The 27,094-nt window shown below is 37.6% G+C and overlaps 1 protein-coding gene across 2 annotated transcripts in view; it reads right to left on the bottom strand.

Annotated features, from left to right (window-relative positions):
- Positions 1-27,094, bottom strand: part of SPAG6 (sperm associated antigen 6) — a 53,768-nt gene that overhangs the window by 15,133 nt on the left and 11,541 nt on the right. Inside the window, exons 3-8 of one of the 2 annotated variants that reach the window (XM_081346352.1) lie at positions 21,053-21,219; positions 14,794-14,977; positions 9,283-9,488; positions 7,993-8,166; positions 4,562-4,714; positions 1,182-1,373 (exon numbers count right to left, since the gene is read on the bottom strand). In XM_081346352.1, the coding sequence (XP_081202478.1) occupies positions 1,182-1,373; positions 4,562-4,714; positions 7,993-8,166; positions 9,283-9,488; positions 14,794-14,977; positions 21,053-21,219 (1,076 nt within the window). The remainder of the gene's footprint in view (positions 1-1,181; positions 1,374-4,561; positions 4,715-7,992; positions 8,167-9,282; positions 9,489-14,793; positions 14,978-21,052; positions 21,220-27,094) is intronic. The other variant, XM_081346353.1, reaches the window with a different exon arrangement.

Raw genomic sequence — 27,094 nt, forward strand, 5'->3', positions numbered from 1 at the left:
CGGCAGGGCAGTCCTGCGCACGCACGCGCTCCCCAGCTGCTAAGGAGTGCTCCTTAACAGCTGGGGAGCGCGTGCATGCGCAGGACTGCCCTGCCAGCTCCCGCCAGACACCAGCCTGCCCTGCTTCCTCCACAGTGAGAGGGGAGGGCGTGCCTTCCTGGGCTCGCTGATTTTCCGGCGTATAAGACGACTGGGCATATAAGATGACCTCCCAAAATTTGAGATGATTTTCATGGGTTAAAAAGTCGTCTTATACGCCGGAAAATACGGTATGTGTTAAATGCTTGTTAACTATTTATATTACCTTGCTAGGCCCCAAACATGGGACAAATCTTTATTTCCTGTTTCAGCCTAACCGAAGGCCAACGACAGGCAGTAGTCACAACAGTGACAGCTCATATTTGTGTAAATTTATATATATATGTTTTCTGAGGTTTATATATATATGTAAATCAGAAGACCTTGGAGATGCTGCAACATTCCAGGTGATCGGCGCTGCTTCTGGGCTCAGAAGCGCCAGGATCAGCGCCAAGCTCCAGCTGGAGCCTGGCACTGATCCTGGTACTTCCTCTGACAGCCCCGAACAAGCATTGATCCTGGCGCTTCCACTGAGCCCTGACAGCCCTGCAGTTCCAGACATCTCTCGCTCAGGCTTGTGCGGTGCTGCCACCAGTTCAGCTCATTCCCCTCCCCCGCTACCACTTTTCTAGGATGATCATGTACCACCTGCCAGGTGCCGATGTACCACAGGTGGTACCTGTACCACTGGTTGAAAAGCCCTGATCTAGTTAGCCCACTCCTTCCAATTGGGTAACATCATACTCAAAAATAATATTTTGTACCACAATCTGGCATTAATATATATTTAAAATATTTACTGTGATTTTATATCTACAGTATATTTAAATAATAATTGGTTTTAATCCTTGTGAGGATTATTTATCTTTATTTTATCTAATTATTAGCTATATTATATCTGAAGGAACTGGAAGGTAAGTTATAATGTATAAAAATCAGCGCACCTAAAGATTATTCTACATTTCTAAGTGTGTGTGTGTGTGTGTGTGTGTGTGTGTGTGTGTGTGTGTGTGCAGCTTGGCAGCTACACCTTAATTGAATGGGTTAGATCCTCACTGCTTGATTAAATTTAATAATAGTAAAAAATGATGGAGCTCATTTACTTTGATCTGAAGATCTTCTGAACTTTCAGTTGCCATATACAGGGAAAGCAATACAGGTAAGACACTGGCTACAGCAACAGCACGGGCATGTTCTGGAGTATGTCTCCCAATCTGTCCTAATGACCACGCAGCTGCAGCCTTAATATGATCTTCTGGCTCTTCTGACAAGCAGACAGCTAGCTGTGGAACTCCCTGTGATTAAACAAAAGCATAAAGCACTATGAAACTAAATCAGATTTGGAATATTGTGTACAAATTGCAGGGTGCTAGGATGAGGAAAGAATGGCAGTGTTAGAACAAAATACATGTTGTTCGTTCATGACCATTCCCTCTATATATACATTTCTCAGCCTGAATTATTTGAATAGTCTGCAATGCTTATACTCTGCAGATAACAAGTTTAATAAATCATGCTTCATCACATAGTCGACCAGATGTTTAGACTGAATTTGGCAGTTTTATCCACCATTTGAGTCCCAAAAACATAGGAAAGGCAGATGTTGTTGTTTAAGGTGTTAAAGATAAGATGTAAGCTGTTTCTAGTGGAACTGCCTTTTGCAATTATATTATCATACTATTATCAACTGATTACAATGTGAAGTCACAATTGTCAGTTCTTTAGCTGGTGTTGGTCTTCATACTCACCAAATTCTTCCCAAGAATCTAGTATAGCATAATGCATTGGTGTAGGCGTGTATCCAAGCAGTATGGCCTTTTGCAATTGGCATATGGACATTTTGTATACGCTGATAACCACAGGAACCATCACAACCAGTTTGTGCCATAATATTTCAGTTTCAGTTTTCAGATCTTAATACTTCTCTAATTCTTTGTCAACTTTTACTATCCCCTGGTATTGCCACATTAATTATCCATGCTTTCTTACAACCACAGTTGTATCTGGAGTGTTATGATCTGAGACTATCATCTGCATTTTGAAATCCCGTAATATTTTAACCTTTTGATTGTTTCAACTTTGTGTTCCACCAATTTTTCATTACTGGTACTGGTATGATAATTTTTACAGATGCTCCAATAAATATTTTTTTACTTTGTTAGGTCATTGTTTACGATCAATTAGTGCAGGGGTGTGAAACTGCCAGCCCGTAGGCCAGACTTGTCACGTGGAAGCCGTGCCTACCCCATTGCCCGCAATGGCAAAACAGTCCCAATACGTTGCGTGACATCACGTGACATTGCGAATTTGACATGTCTGAATTACTGCAATCTTATCATTACTGAACATTACAAATGTAAGCTTCACTAAAATATTAAATCTGCTAGCTTAATAAGACATGAACATTAAGAGCTGGCACTTGTATTGTTTCCAAAAATGTTTCAGATAGCAGATGCCACAACTGAAGCACAAAGGAAAAATAATGCCAGCTTTTTTTTAATCAGGGACTGAAACTCCAAAGTTTCAGGTTTCCTTCCCAGGTTTTCTGGAAGGGAACCAAGCTTCGTCTTCCATTCATTTCAGCAGTGCTTTTTTTGTAAAAGAAAAAGGTGCCGGAACTCACACATGTCATACAACCCGCCTCGCCTACCCTACAATGTTCCATCCAAAAAAGGTTCCGGAACTCCGTTCTGAGCGTTCTATGAGAAAAAAAGCCCTGCATTTCAGTATGGCACTGTCTTGAGCTTCACTGAAAGGCATGTAAAGATGCAGACTTAATATATGAAATAGCTACAAATTTCCTCCTGTTTGCTTTCTCCTTCTCCACATAGGAATATATTACATATTTGGTTCTCGTGTTGTTTTTTGTTCACTGCACACAATACATTTAAATACCACTAATAAGTTATTATTCATGCGCACACTGACTCTTATGGAGTAGATTGGAACTTTCATCAAGTCAGATTGCCTTATGATACTGTCAGTTTTATAATTATAATACTTTGTGCCTACACACATACTCATAAATTAATGCATTTTATATCTACTAATAATCATTTTATGAATTAAGAGAGAGAAACAGTATTATCTATATCTATAAAGCACACAAAGTATTTAAATTTCATATTAGGACTATCTAGAAGCTCTTGTAAGCTGAAAAACCTCACATACAAAACCTCATTTAAATGTCTGCCCAGCTGAAATAAACAAGTGTAGGAAAATCAAATTATATTTAAATTTTTTAGAGCTTATCTTTTGGCTTATACATTCAAGAAGGTTTCAGAACAGCATATATTGTTCTTTTTTCAGATGGACTAGATTTGTGTTTGTTTTCTGCTGAACATAATTTTTATATCTAAAAAATATCACAATAGAAGCAAAACTCACACTCCGAATCAACAAAAGATAACTGATTTATATATTCTCATTTTAAAGGCAATTAAAGCTAGACATCAAATATTTATTTTAATAAACCATTGGTAGTCTTTTTGCTATTTGGAAAGTGCAAGTTAATTAAAAACTCTTGTCAGTTAGCCAACTAATCCATAATAGTTTTTAAAATGAACCAAGCCCAAAATTCTGCTATTTCCCTGCATTTCAAGAACAAGAAATAAGACATGTAACTAAGGTGATTGTACAATTTTATAAAACAATTGGGTTTGGTTTTTTTTTGCTTTGGTAATATAAAAATGTACCCTGAATAAAACACACACAAGCAATTTACATACTGTTGCCTTCATAATCTCTGTCCACTAAACATTTGTGGGTATGTATGTGGAATGTTTTAAAGAAAAATAACTATTGATAAACAAATTAAATATACTACCGTATATTGTTGCTTTACTATCCCATTGATTTCGGAGTCAGTATGAGAAATAAATGTGTGATTTGTATGCTGTTAATCAATGGAATATAGATACATGTTTAAATATACCTGGGTTGTATTATTATGTCAATACAGTATGACTCAATGGGATCAAAACTCTGTGTGATTGTGCCTTATATAGAAATAACTTCAGAAATATTTTAAAAGAGAATTAAGACAGCTTACAAGCTAACAATGTATGGAAAATCCAACCTTTCGAAATTCTTTAAACTCAGCAGCACACTTTTGTCAGTGTATTTCCATACTTATTAGCTGATAAGAACAAGTAGATATACAAAAGATATATTTAATGTTTACAGTATTTATGGTCTGCCTTCTCTTCAAAGGAAAATAGCTTTGCCTTTCCTATTTATTTTCACAACCCTTTAAAACAGGATTGACGGAGCAGTTGGCCCAAGGATATTTGTCAACTTTATGCCATAGCTGAATCTATCTTTTCAGTTTTATTAATATCACAAAACTCCTTCCTATAAACATATTTATTCTTTACCTTTTGCTAATGTTCTTGTCCCTGACCTGTAAAAATAATCATATGCACTTGAGCCAAGTTCTATAAATAGCATTCTGGTTGTAGCATTGGAAGATCCAGAAACTAACCTTAGAGATAATCACTGCCATAGCCAGGTTTTCCGAGTGAGCAGCTACGTAGCCCAACATCATAATACCTGGGAGTCTAACATTTCCTTTGCAGCTACCAATGCAGTCAATGATGGCAGCCACCCCTCCAGCATTTACGATAAGTTGTGAAAGCTGAAAACAAATATAGTCAGGGTTGCTATCATTTCTCATGACTTCCAAACTATATAATTACATGTTTTTTTTCTAAACTATTACATGTTGAATAAATGCTCAATGAGACACACAAATTAGAAAAAAGAATGTAATGCATACACTTATCTACTTAATATGCCTTCAAGTGTTTAATATTTAACTTAAGTATTTTAATTATGTCATCTTTATTTTTTATCATTTGGAATGTTGCTAACCATCTTGTTTGTTCTGGCAAGATAGAATGAGAGGTATAATTTAAATAAATGAAAATAAATAAGCACTACTAAGAAGTGGAACATATCAATTCTGAGCAAACAAACAACTGGTTTCAACTAAGAGCCAACTAAGTGTCTCCTGGTATTTTCAAGTCTAAGAAATGTATTATGGCCTGCACTTTCATCAACTCCAGAGAAAGTGCAGCATTGCAGAGACAGAGGAAAGTTGTCTTATGCCGTAAACAAAGTGACAATGAATGATATCAAAAACCAATTAAATCCAGCATTCCAATCCACAGAGACCAAGCAAACAAGTACAGTTGAATGGAAAAGTTTTCTAAATTTCTGAAGCTGTTTGGGCCAAGATTTGATAGATCAGGACTTAACTCAGGTATATCTGAAAAAAGCTGGAAACAATAGAAGGTTTTAGATAACTAAGTGCTTCCAGCAATCATTCCCTAAAGCCAAGAAACAAAACTCATTAAAACATAGTCTTCACACTGCAATTTTGTATAAAATGCTTAATATGATTTTGCACGAGTCCTACTGTGTGTATATATTATAGCATGGAGGAAAGCATCTTTGCCATATTTTTGAAAATATATGTAGCGCTCATCATTGCATGTTAATTCTCTGGGAATATATTTATATAGGCATCATTTTCTAGTGCTACTATGCATCTCTAAACATGCCAATCTGTAAACTTAAGTCCTCATCAGAGGCCTGCCTCTGGATTACAAGATGTCATTGTAAAAGGCCTTCTTGAGGATAAGGCTGTAATTTGGACTTCTCTCTCTAGGGAAGCTCCCTCTCATCCCCTCACCCTAGGGCACGTTTATTAATGTAGAATATGTAGTATCACCACAAAACAAGAAGCAGAAGTGTGCAATGATGCATAGCCCAACACTCTTAAGTGGAATACCAGTCAAGGAGTGGGATTCAAAGCATTTGATGAAAATAAAAAGGCAGCTGTGCCCAAATATCAAGCAATTATCTTCAGTGTGTGTGGCAGTTTGTTTAAACAACATGGAGTAGCATCAGCAATGAGCAATATTCTAGAATACATCCAACTGTGCCAGATGCTGGTCTCAAGACCCATTGCCTATGGTTTTGGCATCAAATTTCGTTTTTAAAAAATCCTCAAGACTTTTAGTACATCAGTGTCACTTTGGCTGTTATTTTTTATAGCTATCCTAGTGAATATATATTACTGGCATGATTTATTTGGCATTTAAAATAATGGCCATAATAGGCAACCTCGGCTCTTTTATGACTCATGGACTTCAACTCCCAGAATTCCTGAGTCAGCTATGCTGCCTCAGGAATTCTGGGAGTTGAAATCCATGAGTCATAAAAGAGCCGAGGTTGCCTACCTGCTCTAGGCTAAACATCAACCAGCCAAACAAATAATCTGGCTACATTTTGAGGGCTATATTGTTGTCTGAATATTTACAATCTCTATCAACTAGGTGCCTTTGTAGTGAGGTCTCTCCACTTTCCAATAACATCTGGCAAGTCAGTCGCTGCAGAGCTGGGCAACTAATACTATGCGTGACAAAGGTTTCGCCAGCTAAATGGCTTTAGGATGCCTGCCGAGTGCGTACGGCAATCCTTTGACAAGCAAGTTATCAACAGGATTCCCTCAAGATCAAAACAGCGCTTCCCAGCAGACCGGCGCGAGCGAAAAAGTCTTGCACCGAAGCCCATGGCCAGAACCAGCTAGAGGGGTGGCTGCGACAGACTGCAATTCGGCCGGCCCCTTCCCCCACCACCGCCATTTCAAATGCCAGGGCTTTTAGACGCACAGCGAGGACTCCTGCGGAGACCGGCCTCTGCGGCACAAAGGAAGTTTAGACGGCAGCGGCGATTCCCCAAATCCTTCAACCTCCTTCGCCTTTCATTCCCAATCGACTCGCAATATCTCCTTCAGGGCCCGAGGGTGGCATAGGGTAGGGGACCGTTCCCCAAAGCCCTGAAGCACCTGAGATAATGAGGATATTGGATTTCGGTGCGAGATTTTGTGGCTTAAATTAATAAAAAGCTCTTTATAATGAGATCCTAGTGGGCTGTAAGAGTCCCCGAACCACGCGAAGGGGGAGGGGAGAATTTATACTCCTCAATACACTTCATTCTTTTAACCCAAGATAAGTCCTTGGGCTAAGTTGGTTATTTCTGAGCATATAATGTGGCGCCTAACAACTAGTAAGCTTTGCCTCATAAACTATTAAAGGTTTGTGGGGTAAAATATCTTCTCCTGATTTACTGATACCAGCAAACCAGTTATTTCAGAGCTGGAAAGAAGTAGTTATGGGATGTATAATTTATTCCAATACACTTACAGCCCACTAAGATCTTATTATAAGGAGCTTTTTATTAATTTAAGCCACAAAATCTCACAACAAAATCACTGTCTAGTGATTTCTTCTTCGTCAATCTTTCTACTGTCTGTCAATCCTCACAGTTCACAGGTTATGTCCCATTTGGATCTGCTCAGCAGTATGGCCATTTCCTGTTCAGATCACAGAAGGCATTTTCAAGACAACCCAATGATCATCTTACTAAGGCAATTTCTTTTAAAAATCCAATGTTTTTGCCATGTTTAAGAGAATTGAACCTAGCAGAAAACCCAACACAATGTTAAATAAACAGGAATTTCTTCATTTTGTTCACTGTACTCTGAACGCAGCCTAGGGATGCTTTATACTTCATTATTAATTTGTATAGACTATCCCAGATAGCTGAGCCATTAAATATTTCTGATATACTAATATCCACCAATAAAAAGCTGAATTTGTCAATTTTGATTTCTCTTACGTATTTGTATAGCCTTTCATGCCCCAAAACAGCAAAAAAAAGTTTTTTACTTATACTAAAAGCAATAAGGGCTTTGCCTAATTATAGAACAATACTGAAGATCTTATGCATATCTATATCTGTCATTTATAGATGTGTTTGTGTACATATAGGCATACACACATACACATTTAAACATATTCACTTATATACAAACATCATGACCTTATTTATATTCACATGATTTACCTCAGGAGTATGTCTTGCTATCTCTCTAATTAGAGTTGCAGCATTTTTTTTGACATATTCATCAGAGTCCTTCAGGCACGTGAGTACAACAGGAAAAATTTCTGCTTCAACCACCATTTCTGCCAGATCCACAGAGTGCTTTGCTATCTGGCTAAGAGCTGACAACACCTGACGCTGGTAAACAGGAATGAGTGTTTTATAAATGGTTGTATATAGAGAAAGCAATAAAAAAGGCAGAAAATTCCCTTTCAAATTGTGAAGGCATCACCCCCTCAAAATACATAATTTCAAAACAAAAAAATGATTAAAAAATTCCAACAGGAAACATATATATTTACTTGGAAGAAAATTTTTCTTAGCTAAGTGAACCTATGTTAACTACTTTTATGGATTTTTTATTTTTTATAGATCCACTCAGGATCATAGTACATGAATGGACAGCTATGTAATTATTTTAAAGAAATAAACTAAATATTGTAATTAGGAAATGTAATTTCTAGCAATTCAAAACAGAATTCAACACATGCTATTTATTGCTTTTTTAAAAAATCCATACACCTTAAAATATTGTTTCCTTTTATTAGGACAGACCATACAGATCTTCATCAACTATATAGCTTACAATGTTTGAAATAAATGTTCTATAAATCTGTTGCTTTTTGTGAAAAAAAAACCACTGTTAACAGTCCCCGCCCCACCCCCCCAAAAAAACCTATACACAGGACGAAGAGAGTTTATGTAATTTTAGATACTATCCATTGTTATTGTGCATGATTTTCTATAAGCCAAAGATTCTCCTGGAGCACATTATTAAAAATCTGGAGGCTTGTACCTACTGTATGACACTTATCTGATTTATTCAAAGGTGCATGTAACTGAAATAAATTGAGTTTCCAAAACAAAATATTGTGGAGTATGGCATTATTGTTAAAAACACAAAAAGGGCAAACATAATGTTTAACACTTTATAAACTACCCATATTGAATCCATTATAACAAATGAGTTTTCTAGAATTCAGAAAAGCTCTTGATGATAACTGCTACAAATCTGCATCTCATTGCTGAGAATCCAAATATTCTCCATATTAAAGAATTGCCCTGTTTCTTATACACCAACTATTATTACCCCTTACATACTATAAGACAGTCACATTAAACAGCCAGATCTCCCCTTTGTTCCAAGTTAGCAATGCATATTTTTGAGAAAAAAAAGCTCATTGAGGATTAATACAGTTTTTCCAATATACTAATCGTGTTCTCAGTTGGAAAAAAGGATAGTTTGGGAAGTACCTTTAATTTGGCATCAGGGTTGAGGATCATCTGTGCCAAGTGAGCAATGGCCCCAGCATCCACGACAGTCTGCGCTAATTCTGGAGAATGCTTTGAAACATCACTCAGTGCTGAAGCAGCAATCCTTCTCAAAGCAATCTCTGGCTCTTGGATACAGAGGACTAAGAGAGGAATAGCTCCAGCATCCACCACAGCCTGTGACAGTTCTGTTGGTTCAATGAAAGTAATTAAGTGTATATGGGTGACTGACCCTTGTACAAGCCATTTTTCACCTTGACAGATACAGAGAGAGAGAGAGAGAGATTTCTAGTCTCTGGACATCTGCATTTCAAATCAGCCCTTCAAGTTTCATAAACCATGTGGACCAGTCCTCAGCTGAAAAGAATACAGGTCATTAGATAGACCTCCATTTACGTGTACACATTTGAGGTACATTAGACTGAAATGGCTTGCTATCCTGTGTGTGTGTGTGTGTGCACGCGCGCATGTGCACACGTGTGCATTTAAAGAGTAAGCAGATGTCAGCTGTTTAAGCTCTGACTGTTGCACTGATCAATAAGCAAGCAGCTTTTGCATTGCCTAACAATAAAGAAAAGCCAAAATGCCTAAATGTATCTCCTTTTCCCATAAATCTAATATAGACTGCAGAGTCTTTGTCCTGCTCATACAAGAAGTGGAAAACAATAGGCCTGAATTACACTAATTTGTAATTTCATTATAAGTAACATTATCACCATTCATTCAAAGATCTACCTTGCTAATTCTGAACACTAACATATATTTTAATAGTACCTTTTTATCAGTAAACTACTGGACTTACCCTACATTAAATCACTGCAACAGACAGACACATTAAGCCACCATGGCCAGTTACTTATATTAAACCACCATGGCCAGAGCTTAACATAAAAATTCCCAATAATTGATACAGACTCCATTATATCAAATATTCATTACCCTTCTTCCAACATATTTATCCTTAAACTTCAATAGTGAAGTAAAAAAATTACTGGATAGCAAAACAAGTATTAGGGCATGAGCTATTTTTGCAGATGATGATGAAAAAGGAGCGCAAGTTCCATTAATTTCAAATGGACTATTATAGGTTCTTAAATAAGGTTTTGTTAGGTCTTCTCCTTATTATGCACATAGTCTCTTATCTTTAACATTTAACCTGCCTTGCATTGCCATGGCAACAAATAGCTCTCCTAATTCAAGAGCCCAACTTTGATTTTGCATTTACAGTTCATCAATCAAGGCTTTCTGCAGAACTTTCTTAATGGGGGGGTTAATGCCCACAAACTGATTCCCCACATCTACTTACTCATGTATTACATTGTACATATTCATTAATTTTCATATAATGTGCTAATGTAAAAACACTTCTTACCTACGATAAAATTTGCTTCTCAACTTATGTAATTGAAATGCAAATGTTGATATATTTATATTGTTACATTGTAACACATTTTTGTCATGTTCTAAACCTCTGCTCCATTTACAACTTTACCCTACTTTATTTCCAATATGACATTCTGTCATATATTTAAATAATATGCTATTTGTCATAAAAGCTGTTTTGTGTATTGTAGGTGTGTGTTTACAAAGTATTTCCCCTTGGTAAAATATACCTGATATAGCAGTAGACACATAATTTATTTAATGTATAAGCTCGTGAAAAAGAAAGATATCCCAAATTCTTTTTATAATCCACCTTGAAAGTTAATAATAAAATACTATCCAAATCGATCGAAAGAAATTTCATCAAAAAAGTAAAACCATTTTAATGAAAGATTCTCCCCCACAAATTCTTAGCAACTAATTTCATATAATTATGAACAATATAACTATTTCATAGTAACTATATTACCATAAAGAGGTTGAATAATAATCATTTTTTTAAAATCTAAAAAGAGATCATAAACTCATTGGCCATAGAATTTGCATTAAGAACTTCATAGAGATTAATTGCTATTCTGTTTAAAAAAACCTTTACAGTTACATTTTAAGTGTTCTTTAGATCTCCTCTTTCCATGTATTCAAGTTGGTTTTTAAATAAAAATATGATTAACATGATGTCTAACTACAGTGAAGAACCAAATGTTTTAAAAGCGTGGTGGGACCTAAAGCGCCTTTTGTTTTCTCAAATCTATAGAGCAATCTCATGAAATTGCCAAAATAACAAATCTAAATGTTCATTTTTCATTTAAAAAAAGACTATAGAGTTTATTCATACATTGCTTATCACACTAAAGAAAGAGTTCTTCTTTTCCTGCCCCCCAACTGTCTCAACCTGGTTGGCAAACAAAAGATTATTTTTAAAAAATCTTTTAAAAGAGGGGAAAAGAATCTAGCAGTGTGAATTAATTCTTGATTGGAGGAAAGGCACAGAAGGCTTCTGTATAAAGAACTATTTTAAATAAAGGGAGCAGATAAAAAACCTGTGCAAAGTGAAGTGGTAGAATTATATATATTAAAAATTAGTTTCTACCATTTCCTCTAACAATGAATTGGGGTAGCCAAATGCCTACAGATTTTGAAATTTAGAATCATTCAATATTATGGATGTCATTTTTGTGTACTAAGCTAATTTGATATGGAGAACTATTTTTATTGCTACAGTAAGAGAGCAACATCAAATATCAAAAGATAGAAATCAATTAGCCTTCAAGAACAGTAAACATTAGGGAGATTCAAAATGCAGTGTGTGCTGAGAAAAATAAAATAAAGTCACTAAAGTTTTAAGGAGGGCAGAAGGAAAATTGGCATATCAAAGAGTTAACATTTTATAATAAAGAATCCTAGAAAGATTTGACACTTACGATATATTTGCCATAAATGGTAAAAATTGCCTCCCTATACAAAGATATGGGGAAGAAATGGAGGTAGTGACAGATTTTATTTTCCTGGGTTCCAAGATCACTGCAGATGGGGACTGTAGCCAAAAAATTAAAAGATGCTTGCTCCTCGGGAGGAAAGCCATGGCAAATCTAGACAGCACACTAAAAAGCAGAGACATCACCCTGTCAACAAAAGTGCGTATAGTCAAGGCTATGGTCCTCCCAACTGCAATGTATGGCAGTGAAAGTTGGACCATAAAAAAGGCTGAGTGCCAACAAATTGAGGCCTTTGAACTATGGTGCTGGAGAAGACTCCTGCGAGTCCCTTGGACTGCAAGGCGATCAAACCGGTCAGTCCTAGAGGAGATCAACCCTGACCGCTCTTTAGAAGGCCAGATCCTGAAGCTAAAATTCAAATACTTTGGCCACCTAATGAGAAGGAAGGACTCACTGGAGAAGAGCCTAATGCTGGGGAAGGTTGAGTGCAAGAGAAGAAGGGGACGACAGAGAATGAGGTGGCTGGATGGAGTCACTGAAGCAGTAGGCGTGAGCTTAAATGGACTCCAGAAGATGGTAGAGGACAGGAAGGCCTGGAGGAATGTTGTCCATAGGGTCGCGATGGGTCGGACACAACTTCGCAGCTAACAACAACAACAACATACAAAGATGTCTATATGGAAGAAAAATAAGAAAGGAACTTTTCCTTTTTCATTTCCTAGAATTCCACTTTCTGCTTTGTAATGCTTAGATCAAGGAAAGACATTCCTCCCCCCTCCCAAATTAAGTCTTCTGGTATTAGAACACATGACTGGACAAGACTGCATAGTAAAGACTATCTCTGTTTTCTTAAACTGACTTTGTTTTTTAGTCTCTAGATCCTGTAATAGCACATTACCAAAACACAAATAATTTCCAAAATAATAGCAAATCACCAAAACACGAATACTACAATAAACATACAATAAACATATTTTATAACTCCTATTCTTCAAAAATCTTAGTTTCACCCATTCATTATTATTTTAATATATCATAGATCATTGGCTATTAAAAAACTTGCAACCGAAAAGCTGATTACTCTTCATATAAAACAATATTAAAAACTTCAAAACATTAATTTACCCATCTTCAATCTCTGAACCACCTATTGTGACTTTTGTTCCAGGATGATTTATAACCTTGACTAGAGACTGGGAATACACTGTAACGTTTTGTTAATGTATCTTGCCTTGTTTTATTATGTGGCCATCTTGAATTCAGTTTCCATATTGCCTGCTAAATTAAGATCAGGTAGGTCAAGGAGTTAGGAATTACTCCCTTAGCCTAGAATCCAGATGTATATGGAAACTATTTAACCCCCATGGTGGCTGTCTTCCTTTGAACTTCAAGATGTGCCTTATTCCCTAAGAAGTTTACAGTGCTGGTAGCTGTGCTGATTAGTTTTCAATTAGCTTTTTTATTAGTTATGTGTCATCTGCATACTAGCTGTCGATTGTTAATTGGGACACTTCAAGGAAATGTTTAGTGATTTGCTATGCTCCTTTTGATATAATTCAAAATCAAGGACTATTGTGATAGGGAGAGGAACTATTCCCCTGATCTGCTGTGTGGTCAATTTTGTGCACTTTGTATTACTGTTTCCATGGTCACAGGTTCTCTGCGTGTCTGAATCTACAATTGCTTCATGATGGGAAAAGAAACATTGCTCTCTAGAAGCATGTTCTGGTAATTTACAAATTCATTGTAACTAGTATTTTACTCTATCTTCGTCTTTGCCATTTATAAACTAGAATGATGTACAAGATAGAAATCTATTCCATACCTCTTTCGGGGTTTTGTAAACCAATATTTTCTTTGTCCTAGATAAATCTCTTTTTCTTTTACAAAAAACCCTCATTATTTTGTCACTAGTTTGTTTAAGTATTTTTTACAAATAAAAGATTAATAATATAGAAGAGCTGAAAGGTATTATTTGAAATATATCCCTTTTTCCCAAATTACATTATCCTTTCTGGTTTCTAAGTATATTTAACAAGAAAAATAGAGGTATTAAATAGGCTAATCCAAGTCTCCTAGCAATGCTTTCCTTAAGAATATTTGGTAACTGTTAGGGAGTTGTGCTGTAGAGAATCTGTAATTTGAAATGCAGAATAAAAAATACATAGTTACTCCTCCCTTAACCAGTTATTTTAATGTCTACATTACAGCACTTCTGATTAAGAAATTATAATCCTAATTAGCATTTATACTGATGCTAGAATTACAAAGAGTTCCATTCTCATCCTTATGTCTTTGTTTACAGAAAATAAAACATATGGGCATTACAAACAAGAGAATCAGAAGAAAGGGTGGAATTTCAACTGTGCCTATTTTTTACTTTTTGCCAGTAATCCAACATTATTTCTTGCCCCTTTTTCAATATGTATTTTTTCTAGCAGTGTTTACAACAATATTGTAAAGCGGGCAGCATTGTTCTCCTTTTTAGAAAGAGGCTAAATTTCAACCAAGCACATCTTCATACACATTATGTTCCATTTGCTTTTTTTTAATCTGATACATGCTATCCGTGTTTATTTGCTCATATAGGAAGTAAGACCCATTGCCTATTTTCTGTGTTGGGTTTCATAATGTAAATACTTGATGCATCCTAAAATGTTAAGAAGTCTCTTACCTGAATTATGTCTTGCTATATAACCAAGGGCCCAGGATGCAGCTTCCTTCACCCCAGGATCAAAATCTTCTAAGCAAATTACCAGTGTATCCAGTGCTCCACAATCCACTATTGCCTGGGCAAGCTGAGGAGAATGCTTTCCAACTGCACGTAATACAAATGCAGCCGCTTTCTTATAAAAACGCTACAGAAGTACAGAAAAGATTAGAATAAATTGCAATTATTTAACCAGGGAGTCTTATGACTGAAAAGAAATGAATCAACTAAATCTGTGTGTGAGAAGGGCAGTATCCAAATTTGAAAAATAAATAAATTTATTTAACATACTTATATGCCACTTGTTATGGAATGCTTCCCCATGGTGTATAAAATTAAAAATACATTTGATTACAATAAAGAACAATGTAAGTTCAAAATATAAAAATCCAATTCAAATATAAAAATCACCCTTTGATTTTTCATTGTCAAACTACGGTAAATAAAAATATTTTTTAATAATGTGGCTAAACAGCAAAGTCAGCAGAGGGTTTTTTGTTGAAGGGGTGTTCCAGTGAATGAATCACAACAACAGTAACAAAGGGTTTCTATATAAAAAGAGTCTACAGAACAGATGTTATCAGGAAGACCTCTGATACTTGTAATGATCAAGCAGATGTCCATGAAATAATGTCAGTCTCAGGAATCCTGATCCAAAGTTTGTTTTTTGAATAATAACAAAGCCTTAAACCTTTGGCAGCAAATTGTCAGTGCAATTATTTCAAAACTGGTATTATACATATGTACTACAGAATAATTTTGCCACTGCACATTGCATAAACTAGGACAGGTCCACATTGAATAATATAATCCAGCAATACAATATTCAATACATAAAGTTACTAATGCATGAATCAGTAGTTAAATTATCTGGCATGCACACACTAAAATAGTGAAAGAGAAGCATTTTGTCTCATTTACGTTAGGTATTAATTTATAGGAGGGACGCGGTGGCTCAGTGGGTTAGGATGTTGAGCTTGTCGATCAGAAGGTCGGCAGTTTGGCGGGTTGAATCCCAAGTGCTGCATAACAGAGTGAGCGCCTGTTACTCATCCCAGCTTCTGCCAACCTAGCAGTTTGAAAGCACATAAAAATGCAAGTAGAAAAATAGGGACCACTACGGTGGGAAGGTAACAGCGTTCCATGCGCCTTTGGCGTCTAGTCATGCCGGCCACATGACCACGGGGACGTCCTCAGACAAGTGCTGGCTCTTCGGCTTTGAAACGGAGATGAGCACCGGCCCCTAGAGTCGGAAACGACTAGCACGCATGTGCGGGGGAACCTTTACCTTACCTTAATTTATAGGACCTTTGTTCCTCAATATGTGTTATTAAAAGAGCAGGCATACTTTGTAATAAGACTAGGAATGAAATCTTACTCCTGCAGCATTTATGTCTGAGTTCAGAGAATGGAACAACCACAATCAAGGTAAAGGAAACTGTCTTTGAAATTAAAATTGTGGGAATTGGTCTTGTAGAAAAAAATCTGGAGGGGCACTAGCCAAAAGGCCAATCTCTGTTCTCTAATGTCCAATAATGCATGATTTTGAATAATGCACTTCAGTCAGAAGAAACAAAGTATCCTGTTAAATGTTAGGAAAAACTTCCTAATAGTAAGAAGAGTTGAAAAGTAGAATCAATCACCCAGAGAGGGCTCTCTTCACTGCATCAATAACAAGTAATTTGTTGTGCTTGTTTTAATCTGGAATTCTGCATAGAGCAGGGGCTGGTTCAATGGTCTTAATGAATCTTTTCAACTTTCAAAAGTGATGGATGGACATCATCTACCTTCCCATAACACCCAAGTAAAACTTTTCCCATTCTTCATTCTTGGCTTTTATGTGCTGATAGATTGAGCACTGCAATTAATTTATCCAAGGAGAATCCTCTTTGATCATATCACATTTGTCCTTAGTAATTTCTGATGGATGTATAATATGTGAAGTAAAGCATAGATTATCACAGGTTTGCCTTTCATCATGTGAAGGATTTCTAGCTAGAAGAATGCTGCAAGGAAACATTACAAAGTAAGAATAGAAAAATTCCCAGCTGATTCTAAGAAAAAAATTAGCTGCTTTTTTTGCAAACATAGTAGTTGTAGTGCAGTGAGTGAAAGTGTATTCAAACTTTTACATCTGCCATAATATATGCACTGTTTTTATTTTGGAGCTCATATAGTTAATATGCATTCAATTTTTTCAGAAAAATGTTGTGTTTAACTCTGTACCAACCTCTGTTCATTTAAAGTTTCAGGGTAATATATAATTTGACTAGGCGGCTTAACTTTTGCAGGCAACTGTATATGTGGGGGGAGAAAGGGCTTCAACTTCATCATGCAAAAAGAGCAGGCCAGTGGAGAGATGAGAGAATCAAAAAATATTCCTTAGATTGGAAATGTACATGCTAAATTAAAAATGTTGCATTACCAAAATGCATGTATACCAAAAAGGTAAAGATAATCATGAATTTACTTGACTAGCCTTTCCATATCTGGTTGCTCTCAAATGTAATAATCCTCAAATCCTATAACTTTCAGTTAGCAAATCCAAAAATTATGCTGACTGAGAATTATGAAGGTGAAATTCAGTACTACACAACTGTGAGGTACAAGTCTTGGAAAAATTATAATCAAGTTAACAGTTAAGTTGAAAGTAGAAAATGGCATTTGTTCAGGACATAAATTTGATCAAAACAAGCATATAAATTTCAAACAATAATAGAAAAATCTTCAAAGAATGGTTTAAGAACTAGGGCTTAAATGCAGAAAAATGCAACCATTGTTATATTGGATTTCTGTTGAAAGAACAATAATTACAGAGTAATAATAGCATGTGCTTATATCTTTTATTAATCAAAATATGTAAAGTCTAAAATAAAATAGATAAATAGTGACTTATACTCAACAAGCTTCATAACCAATGGCATGGATGCAAACCAGTCCTTTCATAATTGCCACTCATTTGCTAGATTTTATCTTTTTCATACAAATTCTGTTTCCATCAGAACAGGAGCAGTTGGCTTAACATTGATTTTTAAATTTATGTTTTCAATCTTAGTTTTTATCATTCTACAGAATCACTAATCTGAATAGCAAACTGAAGACAGCAATAATTCACTATTGGTCAGAATGTTATAATAACCCAGGACAAGGATGAAAACTCTTAAACAAAGGAAAATGCAGAGATGGAAAACTCATAATCAAACACATAAATTATTACAAAAACAAAATCAAACTGGAACAGGGTTCATAGCATTCAAATAAGGGATAATTCTTTGCATTCTTAATTCCAAAAAGAAGTTATTATTCTATTAGAGCAATGCTTTTCTACCCAAAGCATTTGCAGTCAAGAGATTTGGAGCTGCTCCCATGGTCTCATCATGGAACTTTTTAGCAATTTTCCTGTATTGAACTAAGTTTTGCAGAGTTAATTCTGAAGCTGGAAGGCAGGCAGTTTCCCATTGTTAGGTACTCTTACCTCATTCCACCTGCTTAACTCTTTCTGCTGAAGTCAATGTACCACCATTTTATTTTTTTTAATGATATTTTTTTTCCTTATCATAAAAATAAGATCAACCAAGTAACAACAAAGACCAAAAGATGAGTGTTATCTGGATGCTAATGTTTGCATTTCTCCATTTGTCAGTTAGAGGTAATATTGACTGAGTCACTGAGGGGAAATACTGAGTGTTGCAAATGTGGTACAAAAAGGTTTCTGAAGATTTGGAATGAACTGATGGCTAGGTGAAAGAAAGAGAAAGAAAGAAAGAAAGAAAGAAAGAAAGAAAGAAAGAAAGAAAGAAAGAAAGAAAGAAAGAAAGAAAGAAAGAAAGAAAGAAAGAAAGTCCATTTAAAAAAGAGCTAGAATAAGCAGCTTTCCACCTTTGTTGTTTGCCAAGAAAGGCAAGATGGTTGATATGGGAAAAGAATAGATGAAATGATCAGGAACAACATACAGTAGTAGAAAAATCTATGGCTCTTTCATATCTTTCTTTGAGTTAAAGCCCATACAGAAAAAATTGTTTGCCTTCTTTCTGCCAACTTACCTTTTACAAAGAAGTGGCCAGAGGACTTCCAAATATGGCAATACAGGGCAAAGCTAGCCCTAGGTAATTGAACAACATTCAGGCTTTTATGGTATAGAGCAGGGCTTTTCAACCGGTGGTACGTGTACCATCGATGGTTCTTTGGCACCTGGCAGGTGGTATGCGACCATCCTACAAAAGTGGTAGCTGGGGGAGAAGAGGAATGAGTTTAAGTGGCAGCAGCGCCACACAAGTCTGAGGGAGAAACAGCTGGAGCTTCAGGGCTGTCGGGGCTCGGCAGAAGCCCCAGGATTAGCACCAGGCTCCAGCTGATTGGTGCTTTCGGAAGCTGGAGATGCCCTGAAGTGAAAGGGAGGAGGAAGCGGGGAGAGAGGAGAGGATATAAAAGGAGGTTTTGGCAGGAAAAGGCCAGCCAGGGGCTGCTCCCACCCCAACCCTTGGGCATGCGAAGAGGAGGCAATGAGTGCCCGACATCCCTGCTGACCATCTCTGCTGACCACCGAGAAAAAGGCAGAAATGCTTCCCTTTCCCCCAGGACACAGAGCTTGCATGCTCACTGCCTTCTCCATGCACCCCCAAGGGGCGGGCAGAGACGGCAGGGGGGGGCCTTGCTGTCTCCAGGGCTGCCCCGTGGATCTAAGGCTGAGTGCATTCCAGCTTTGATGGCCCCCACTAGTAGATCAGCACCATGCCCACTTGCTGACCTAGCCTCGCAGCCACCAGGCTTCCCTTTCACCGGGACCACCCCTGCCTGCATGGGATAATGACAGCCAGCAGCAGCATGGCCGACAGCAGCGCTGGCAGTCTCCCCCCCTCCCATCATCCCTTCCTGAGCACAGAGGAAGGAAGGAAGGAAGGAAGGAAGGAAGGAAGGAAGGAAGGAAGGAAGGAAGGAAGGTTATAATGAGAGGGAGGGTCTGAGGGAAGTTCTGCCTTAGCACTTGGCCACGACCAGCCCTGCTGGCTTTTTACCATCCCCTTGTTCCCTCCTTCTGACTCTCCTGGTGGTCTCCCATCCTGAGAATGCTTTGGTTACAAAGCCAGGTCTCCTCACATGGAGAGGGAGTGGGCTTTCCTCTGACCCACACATTTTGCCCTCTTGCACACATCATGAGCAACCTGGCCAAGGAGAGTGACCCAAGCAGCAGCAGCCTCAAGGAGAAGGTAAGCGCAGCCAGGGGCCCCTTGGGGAAGGCTGGCCTGAGCTGGGCCCTTACCCTCCACTGCCCAGGGCTCTGGGTAGCCTGCACCACCAGAGGTCCTCTGCATGGCCTGAGAGGAAAGGAACCCGCCAGTAAAGAAATTAAAACCGGTACTTTTTTCCCTTTTTTAAAACGGTTTGTAACATTTTATTAGATTATGGAATAAAATACAAAAATACAAAAACAAATAGTAGGACGCAGTGGGGAAGAAGAAGGAAAAAAAAGTGAGGGGGAGAAGGAGAAAAGAAAAGGCATTGACTTCCAACTTCCTCTGTTGCAGTAGAATGAAGCCTTAACCTCGAACCTCAACTTTTAACTTTTCCATAATAGCATAAACTAACCATTTCTATAACAACAAATGAATCTAATCAGTAAAACCCAAAATCCCGCCCCTTCTTTTTTCAGTCATCAAGTTTTTGACACCTTGCTAAGCACTGGTGGTACTCGAATATTGTCATGTCCTAAAAGTGGTACAATAAGTGAAAAGGTTGAAAAGCCCTGGTATAGAGGAGCAGAGGTTATTATTTATTAGATTATATAATAAGAATGCATTACATATATATATAATACATAATGCATTATATTCACTATTTCAGTGTCTTATTTAGGTTCTCATGCCTTATAGTTTATTTATATAAAATGTTACTTATTATGTATGTTACAATGCAAGCTTTATACATGGTTTACAACATATTGTAGACAATTAGTTGCACAATATTTCTAATCATTTCATTAATACAGCAAAATTTTTAATATCATTATAATAGTCCAATAAATAAAATTACAAATAACATGCTTTTAGTTATTAAGCAGACTTCTAAAACGATATAACTAAATCACAATAATAAATGCTCTTTATCAAAAAAAACTCTATGGTGCAGCAATAAGAGCACATACATCTAAAGAATGATTAATAAGCTAATCAGAACAGAAGATTTAATTCTGACAACAAAGAAATACACTGTGTTTATGCCTTACATTTTGTTCAGCCAGTGAATACACAAGCTGGGGAAGAATATCGCCTTTAACTACAGCTTCTGCCAGATCATCGTTGTAATTGGCAAGTCTCCCAAGGGCCAAAGCAGCTGTCTGTTGAATATTTGGAACCACATCCAATAGCAGTGGCCTCAACAGAGCCATTACACCTGAATAATAAGAAAAATACCCACACAATAATTAGAGGAAGAAGAAAAAAATGTTCTTTTTGAAATACAAAACATAACAATCTTAAAATTAAGAAAATCTGAAAGTTATATATTACCCATAACACAATTTATGATTAGTGGATTTTACATCTCCAAGATAGTACTGGGACACTAAAATATCCCTAGGTCTATAAGATGTCAAATCTAAATACAAAAACAGCACCAAGTAAAAAGAACAAAATAGTCCAAGGGGCAAAGCAGGTTTGAATTCAAAGCTTTAGAAAAACAGAATCTCCACATGTGTTTTAAAGCTGCCCTGTTCCAAATTCCAGAATATACTTCCTTGGAACAGGAACTCTCAGTGATAGATAAGCATGGATTTCTAGCCCCCATGGTTCTGAAAGACCTTTAGGGCATCAGTGCTATTTCTTGGAAACCAAAGAGAGAAGGGGCCCAACTTCCTGAAATTATGGATTTATTGCATTGCAAAATCATTTTACTGTCTTCTGGGTTATTAAAGATGTGGGAAGGAAAACGGTAATAACAATGACAGACACAATTTTTATACTTTTAAAAGTATCAGTTAAACATACATGCATTGACTTTATGTTTCTCTTGTTGTCTTCCTATTACCCTATAACAAAACTTCACATTTTTATGTTTATTCAAACAAAGAGCATAGGACCAAAAGGAACTGCTGCTTCTGTAGAGTTTTATTTCAATAGAAACAGTCAATCCTATTCTAATATAGCTTTTCTTAATGGTTTTCACTCTAAATATTTTTGCCACTATTAATTATAAGCATCATATTCTTTAAAATGGGGACAGTGGTTTATTAGTCCCAGAAAGATTATACCTAATTATAATTTATACCTGTAGACTACACCAATGTATACTATTATTGCTGCTTCTTTTCATTAAACCTGGTTTAAACACTCTAAGAAATATGGGGAAAACATACAAAAATATATATGCAACTTTATTTCATCTGCATAAAGATCATATTTTCTGGATTCTCTTGCACAAACTTAAAGTACTTTGACATATGATTTATTTTTTTAGCACTGAATACACACAGCCCTGAACAAACAATTAAAAATAAACAGCCTATGCCAAGTTCTTCCAAGTTGATGAAGCTTTTAGCCATTTTAAGCCAATAAAAATGCTTTTTGAATGCAAACATACAGGGTATACTGCTTTCAATCTTTCAATGGTCAGTGATTCATTTCTAAAAAGAAATGAGCTGAATCTAATCACTTCCTATGAATCACATTCTGGGCAACAGTAACTTACTGCTAAGCTTGTAAGCCGCCCTGAGTCTTCGGAGAAGGGCGGGATATAAATGGAATTAAAATAAAAAAACCAAAAAAAACTAACTAGTCATTCTCCAGCCCCTTAGCTACTAGCTCAAAATGGCTGTCTCATGTTATTACTTATTATTATGTTATTAGAGTAATATTACTCTACTGCCTATCATATACACATACTTTAGCAATATATAATAATACAATAAAATAGACTTGATAGATGCATCCATGCAACATATTCAATAACCATAATTAAAAGCAATAATAAATCACTAAACATCAAGAAAAAAAACCTTTCCAATATGCAGCCCTGTTATAAAAGTTAGGCATATATTTTATTTGGCAATGTTTTTCAGAAAGAAAATACCTTATTTGGGGTTAATATCAGAGGAAAACAACCAATGCTTTTTTTGTCATAGAACTAGTTCCGGCACCTTTTTTTGATAGATTTTCCAAGTTTTAAAAGTAGCTTTTGAAAATCTGATGTTTGGTCCACATGGAATTGAATCACCCTGTCGAGTGTAGCAAGTTGGCGGCAAAATCATTAAAATGGTGCATGCGGGCTGCTTGTGTGTCAAGTCTAATGCAAGCATACTTCGTCCAGCTGCTCGGCTTGAGGCACTGCTCGGCTTGTGATTGGTCATGTGGCCGCACGCTGAGTGCTTATTGTGGGCGACGACCATTATGTTTTGTTACACAACTGACGTGTGTGGGTGTGTGTATAGTGATTGCGAAAGGTAAATAAAAGATTAACAAGATGTGTGTTCTGGCACCTTTTTTCTTACAAAAAAAGCACTGAAAACAACAAGGTTGATTAGCAGGAGGTTCGGAAAAAGAATACAGTGCCATAACATATGTGAAATTCACTAGTTTGCTATTTCTTAAAGAATTAAACACTTGGAGATGAGAGCTATCAAACTCAATAGCCATAAAAGCTAACTAAGACTGTTTTATTTACCAAAGCAATTTCTTTTTTTAATACTAGATGCTAAGAACCATCACTCCTTTATCCACAGTTTGTAAATATCTGCTGTCTTATCTATCAGAAACAAAACAGTGATGTGCTTCAATTTTGCATCCTACGCATCAAGTAACATGGGACTTTGTATTGCAACTACAGCCCTAGATCACTGAAATCCCCATGGTCTAATTAACTACACATATTTTATGGTCATGAATGCATTTTAAAACTATGATTGATTATAATCATCTGATTAGCCATTTCACATCCCTCCCACTGATGACTTCTGAAAACCCTCTTATAATATTCCATGCCCACTAGTGTGTCTCAGATGCTTTGTGAAAGTTGTTAGATTTCCACACGAAAGACATATCTGCTATTTGGGCTTGTCCAACTTCACATCCCTTAAATTATTGCTCATATGATACCCCATTTGACCCTGGTATTATTATAAATTGCAGCAACAAATTTGACTCATGTGGCAGTTTGGTATAATGGTTAAAGTACTGGCTTAGAAACCAGGCGAGTCCCACCTTAAGTATAAAAACCAGCTTGGTGATTTTGGGCCAGTCATTCTCTTGTAGCCCAAACCATCTCACAGGGTTGTTGTGTGGAAAATAGGGGGAAGGAGTATTATATTTGTTTGTCAATCTGAATTAGTTATGAAATAATAAAGGTAAGCTAAAAATCTAATAAATAAATACATAGCCTTCCTCAATTATTTCATGTAACAGAGCTTAAATGAGAAGCCGAAAATAATACTAGGACTCATCCCAGTTCATTTTTGGTACTTACAATTTAATCAAAAATGAATTATTTTAAACATGATAGTGAAAAAAGCCTATGTTTATATGATACATCCACCCCTAACCTAAAGTGTTTTTTATTCAATTAAATGTTAGCATTTACTTTTCTTTTTTATATTTAATTGTTTTTATGATTGTTTGCCATCCAGAATCACTGGTTTGAGATGGGCAGCTATACAAATTGAATGAACGAACGAACAAACAAACGAATGAATGAATGAATGAATGAATGAATGAATGAATGAACGAACCCTATTTTCTGTCATTCCATGATATTCCAAATTATACACACAGTACGGTAAGTCACAAACAAAACAAGCATTGCTAAAATCTTAATACATTATGCAAACACATTCTTAGACTGCTAGTTGTAGATATTCTATACTTTAAAAAATAAAAACTCAAATCATAAAACTTCAATATAACTTGTTTATTTAGTAACAGAAGCAGTATATAAACTGATTGTTTCATATTATATTCATTATTTTCAAGGAGTATTGCAAAGTACAAGTCTAAAACACAAAGGATATATTGGGGCTCTTTTGTATGTATGATCACTGAAATATCTATTGCATAATATACAACTCTCAAAAGGGTTGAAAATTTCTTCCAAATTTTCTATTGGTCTTATCTGCATATGCTTAATAACTTTAAAAACCTTCCTTAAGTGTATGTTTTAAAGAAATTTAAGAGGTAAAACTTCCTTGTTACTAAAATGATAAAACTCTATTTTATTCCTAAAGATTAGTTTAGTTTAGTTTTTAGTTTTAGTTTTATTTGATTTGTATACCGCCCTTCTCCCTAGGGACTCAGGGCGGTTCACAGGGCATATATAAATAACGATACAAAAGTTAAAAGGAAATTAAACCAGTGCCCAGTTAAAAACAATAATACAATACTAAAAACAGCAATTTAAAAACCCATAATCCCCCATCAGGCCAGACCAGCTAATTCAAATAAGTGGGTCTTCAGGCCGCGACGGAAGGTTCGGAGGTCTGATGTCATCCGGAGCTCCACCGGCAGTTGGTTCCATAATGCCAGAGCGCCCACAGAGAAGGCCCTCCCCCTGGGGGCCACCAGTCGGCATTCCCTGACCGGAGGCACCCTGAGGAGGCCCTCTCTGTGGGCACGTACTGGGCGGAGGGAAGTTGACGCCGGCAGCAGGTGGTCCCTGAGGTAACCCGGACCCATGCCATGTAAGGACTTAAAGATCATAACCAAGACCTTGAACCTCACCCGGAAGACAACTGGTAGCCAATGCAGCTCGCGGAGCAAAGGTGTAACATGGGAGTACCGGGAAACTCCCAAGACAACTCTCGCGGCCGCATTCTGTACCAGTTGGAGCCTCCGAGTGGTCTTCAAGGGAAGCCCCATGTAGAGAGCATTACAGTAGTCAAGGCGAGAGGTCACGAGCGCATGAGTGACCGTACACAGGGCATCCCGGTCCAGATAGGGCCGCAACTGGCGCACCAGGCGCACCTGGGCGAAAGCCCCCCTAGTCACGGCCACTGTATGATCTTCCAGGGTAAGCTGTGAATCTAGGAGGACTCCCAAGTTGCGAGCCCTATCTACGGGGGGTAATAGCTCACCCCCCATAGAAAGAGATGGAACATTTTGAATGTCCTGGGATGCCGGAATGTACAGCCACTCAGTCTTGTCAGGGTTGAGTTGAAGTCTGTTCCTCCCCATCCAGACCCGAACCGCCTCCAGGCAACGGGACATCACAGCGAGGGCATCACTGGGGTGGTTTGGGGTCGAAAAGAAAAGTTGGGTATCATCGGCATATTGATGATACCCAACTCCAAAACCCAAATGATCTCACCCAGCGGTTTCATGTAGATGTTGAACAGGAGAGGCGAGAGAACCGACCCCTGAGGAACTCCACAAACGAGAGACCTAGGGGCCGATCTCTGCCCCCCTGCCAACACCGACTGCGAGCGTCCCAGGAGATAGGAGGAGAACCACTGAAGAACTGTGCCTCCTACTCCCAATCCCCTGAGACGCCGCAGCAAGATACCATGGTCGATGGTATCGAAAGCCGCCGAGAGGTCTAATAAGACTAGGACAGAGGAATATCCCCTGTCCCGAGCCCTCCAGAGATCATTCACCAGAGCGACCAATGCCGTCTCCGTGCTGTACCCGGGCCTGAAACCCGATTGGTAGGGGTCCAAATAATCCGCTTCATCCAGGACCAGAGGGAGCTGATGCGCCACCACACTCTCGACAACCTTCGCAAGAAAGCGAAGGTTGGAGACTGGACGAAAGTTGTTCAATACAGCTGGGTCCAAGGCAGGCTTCTTGAGGAGAGGTCTCACCACCACCTCCTTCAAGACGGTGGGGAAATAACCCTCACTCAAGGAAGCAGATATAACCGCCTGGAGCCAGCCTCGTGTCCTCTCCCTAGCTGCATAAACCAGCCAGGAAGGGCACGGGTCCAACAAACATGTGGAGGAGCTCAGCCTCCCCATAATCCTGTCCACTTCATCAGGGGTCACAGAATCAAACTCTTCCCAGGTAACATTGACAAGACCGCCCGTGTCCTGATCGCCAGACTCTGCCCAGTTGGAGTCCAAACCGGTCCGAATCCGAGCGATTTTTTCCGACAGATGTTGACTAAATTCCTCGGCACGACCCTGCAAGGGATCCTCCCTCACCTCCTGATTAAGAAGTGAGCGAGTCACCCTAAACAGGGCGACCGGGCGATTATCTGCGGACGCGATGAGGGTGGAGAAGTAATTACACCTCGCCACCCTCATCGCTGCGAGATAAGACCTAATATAGGTTCTTAACCGCAACCGGTT

Source organism: Vipera berus, assembly GCF_964194415.1.
Source record: "Vipera berus genome assembly, chromosome: Z".
Taxonomy (NCBI): domain Eukaryota; kingdom Metazoa; phylum Chordata; class Lepidosauria; order Squamata; family Viperidae; genus Vipera; species Vipera berus.